This window comes from Cyprinodon variegatus, unplaced genomic scaffold (assembly GCF_000732505.1).
Source record: "Cyprinodon variegatus isolate N-32 unplaced genomic scaffold, C_variegatus-1.0 Scaffold74, whole genome shotgun sequence".
NCBI classification, from domain to species: domain Eukaryota; kingdom Metazoa; phylum Chordata; class Actinopteri; order Cyprinodontiformes; family Cyprinodontidae; genus Cyprinodon; species Cyprinodon variegatus.
The window spans coordinates 129,318-133,072 of record NW_015150527.1 but is presented as its reverse complement, the minus strand read 5'-3'; the positions used below and the strand labels follow the sequence as shown (position 1 = coordinate 133,072).

At 38.7% G+C, this 3,755-nt stretch overlaps 1 protein-coding gene across 2 annotated transcripts in view; it reads right to left on the bottom strand.

Annotated features, from left to right (window-relative positions):
- Nucleotides 1-3,001, bottom strand: part of LOC107083438 (transcription factor AP-4-like) — an 11,771-nt gene extending 8,770 nt beyond the window's left edge. The window contains exon 1 of one of the 2 annotated variants that reach the window (XM_015372665.1): nt 2,656-3,001. In XM_015372665.1, coding sequence (XP_015228151.1) covers nt 2,656-2,744 — 89 coding nt within the window. In that variant the 5' untranslated portion in view covers nt 2,745-3,001. The remainder of the gene's footprint in view (nt 1-2,655) is intronic. The other variant, XM_015372664.1, reaches the window with a different exon arrangement.
- Between the last annotated feature and the right edge of the window lie 754 nt (nt 3,002-3,755).

The following is a 3,755-nucleotide window of genomic DNA, read 5'->3' as shown; positions in this document are numbered from 1 at the left end:
TGATAGTGTCTGCAGCCTGACGGCCATGTTTGGAACCTTAAACCTGCAGCTTTGATTGTGACCTCCTTGCAATCCTGACGTCTATCTCCACACAGGCTGATCTCTGTCACCCTCACAACATCAGACACTATGCTCGTAAAATGCTCACTCTTACTTACAATGAAGGGGGCGGGGGCACCATTAACGACATAAACGGTCAGACCAAACCTGAAGAACAGGATCTGCAAGGCTTCAGTCAGAAGGTCAGACACAACACGGTTCACGTAGCCACAAACGCTCCCTGTCACAGAGGACACCCAGCAGCTCTTCTAAACTAAACATACGTTTAAACTAGACATATGTTTTGGATTCAGTGCTTGATCACAGCTGAAAAAAACGTTGTAATACCACAAATCACTTAGTTGCAATATATATATATATATATATATATATATATATTGCAACTAAGCAAAATTTTGGAAACTGATTTAACTCAACAGAATCTGTTGACAGAACAAAAACTTTAATTTTAAATGCAAATTGGTTAGATATATTTTTTGCTATTTTGCTATAATTACGGTACCACTTGGGTTGCTCTGTCAGCTAAGGGCATGTTTTATAGCCTTTATACTCCAGTTAACGATTAATCAATTACTAAATGAGTTGATTGATCAGGATTAATGGTTTCAGCCCTAATATAATACAGCATTGATGGGATGTATTTGTTAGTTTCTGGCTCACCAAGTTTCAAACAAAGACTTGACAGAAAAACAGCAAGAAGCCGGATTTGCATTTGTTTGTTTGAATTTGGATTTTTGAAAAGCAAACTGCTGTAAAATCTTTAAACGATGAAGCTCCACCTGCTCCAACATTCACTGGCAGACATCTGATTTCTAAAACTAATAAAAATTGCATTTTTCCAATTGTATTATTGACAGTGATTTTGTTGACCTATCATCCTGGTGACATATCAAATCATTGTTTTCAAGTACATTTATACAAGATAGTAAAATGTATGTCTTTTTGTCATGTCACTTTTATCACTTATTTATGGGACATTTCATAGTTCTATCCTTCTAAACTGCATAAATCATATTTAATATCTTTTATTTGTGGTTTAAAAAAACAAAAACAAATCAGCAAACCAAAGTGTTTCTGAAAATCAAACCTTAACCCTTAAACTCCTGAGTTTAATGTCATTCTCCAATCGAAGCATCAGTGACATTTGTACCAGTTTTGAGAAACACGACATAATTAAATAGAAATTGTATTATGCATTAAAAGTTCAGACCTATTTCATTTATTTAAAATAACTAATTGCTCTCAGTACCATTTAGAAAAATAAAAACAGCTTCAAGACAACATAAGTAAAACATGTTAATATATCCAAAGATACTAAAGAATTAGTCTCCAAGACAATGTGTTCATTGCAAAATACAGTTTTTTAAGGCCCATTATTTCAATCAATCAGTCTAACCGATCGCTGATTTTTGCTTCTATTTTTTGAAAATTGTATATATTTTTTTTTCTTCCTCTGTTTACATGATAAAAAAAGAAGTTCAGAAACCATTAGTGACTTGAAATAATTGTATGGCTTCATTGGACTAAACAGTTTCATCAGGGAAAAATATTCACTTTGTGCATCTTTGTTTTAAAGCAGAATGCTCTCTGTTATTTTATTAGTCCATAAAATTAAACCAATACAGTTCAATAATCGGATCCATTCTAAACCCTTAAATGGGCAGAATATTGATGCTCAACATCATGGCAATGCCTACATCCATCATAAAGCTTGGGCCACAAAGCTCAGATGAAAAACAAGCCAGCTGTAGGGTGACATCACATTTACAAGCGAGGTGCTTACTTTCATTACTGCCGCCAGGGGGCGTTCCATTGAACGGTAGCGGTTAGTGAAACGTGACACCAGCAGCAGAAGCAACAGCAGGCCCCCCTCTTGGCACAGAGAACAATGCTGTTCGCCATTAGCACCGAGCTAACGCGCTGTCTGCGGCCAATTAGAAGCAAAAAACGCTTGTGTTCACCACGGCTTGCGTCAGGCGACGCAGTTAAATCCAGAGCAAGGTGTGAACACGCATAGAAAAAGGTCAAACCACAGTCCATTCTGTTGCTACGCAAGTGCGCAGCGACACAGACCTGCTAGCCACGCTAAGCTAATTTTAGCACATGACGACGTACGCTGCAGGGAGCAGCTGTTCAAACACAGAAATGCCAAAGCTGAAAACCTAACGATTGATCCAAAGCTTTACGTGTCTATCCAGAAATAAACTGTTGGTGTTCAGCAGTGGGGAGACGTTAGATTTTAATAAACATAGAGTTGTTTAGTGCGACAGTAGCAATCACGGTATCCACCACGTGGTTGGCGTCCATCTGGACATCAATGCGTCCACTCAACCTCGCTCCTTCAAACAAATCCTATCCATATGGTTTCACCCATTTAAATAAATCGCATTGAATGAAAAAAATGTAAATATAGTTATTGGCTGCCATTTTTTTTTAGCAGATTCCAGCTGTAAGTAGCTAACAGCTAGCATGCTATAACCCCCTCCATACCGCGCGCGCACACATCCACACACGCTGCGGCCACATGAAACAAATCATTCATGCTCATGGCATCGCTGTATCAAAAATAACCATTCATTTCTCGCGGTTACGCACCTGCACAGCCCTCCGATAACATCCTTCTCCGTCCGTTTGAAGTGCTGCAGGGATGTTATCTTCTCTGTCGGCATCCTGACATAGTCCATGCTTTCAAAGCCACCTTCTGTAGTCCGCTTTTACTGTTTTCTCCCCCTTCCTATTCGCGTCCCCGTTTAAACTATTTTGGTTTCTCCTTTGTATCACAACACTCTGAACGCGTCCTTCGCTCTTTGAAACTCCTAAACACCCGATATATGGATTCCAGTCTGAGAACGAGGGAAAGAGAAGCGAAAAGTAAATTCGAGCTGTGTTTCTTTCCACAGCTGATGGGGTTTCCTCTAGCGCGCGCGTGTGTGTGTGTGTGTGTGTTGCTTCCAGCCTCCGCCTACTACGTCCGAGTGTGTGTGTGTGTGTGTGTGTGTGTGTGTGTGCAGCTGATCTGTGTGAGGCGGGAAACAGCTGTTTGGAATCAGAGCTGGTTTTCCGGAAAGCCGAACAAGCAGGGCTCTGTTGTTGAAGCTCTGCAGCAGGGGCTGCAGTTCTGCAAATTAGCCGTCACTGAACAAACAGTACTGCGGATCAGAACCGCACGAGACACACTGCGTGGAAACCGTCTGGGGGACAAAGAGAGAAGCGAAAACAAAGGAGAAGACAGACTTTTAAACTAATTATTAAAAATATGAATAAAAGGTGATTTTAAAAAAAAATATTCTAAAGAAAAATTCGAGTCTTTTAATAATTAAATGTTTTTTTTAATATCAGCTGCAAACTAAATTATAAATGATAAGAGCTTGAAATTATTAGGTGCCCTGCAGTGACATAAATCAGAATTAACTTCCATATACACATATTAAATTAAACTCTTCCATATAGTATACTGAAAAATGTACATAAAGACTAGTGAAAAGCTTTAACATATTCTAGTGAAAACATTTACCTCTTGTATAACTTACTCAAAAGCTCTCATACAAAGTAGTGAGAACTGTTCATATAAATTGGTGAAAAGCTTAGTAAAACGTAAAAGCATAGTTTTGGTAGTTTGTATGAAAGCTTTTTAGTAGTGTATATGAACGCATTTCAGTAGTGTGTATGAAAGCTTTTCAGTAGTGTATATGAAC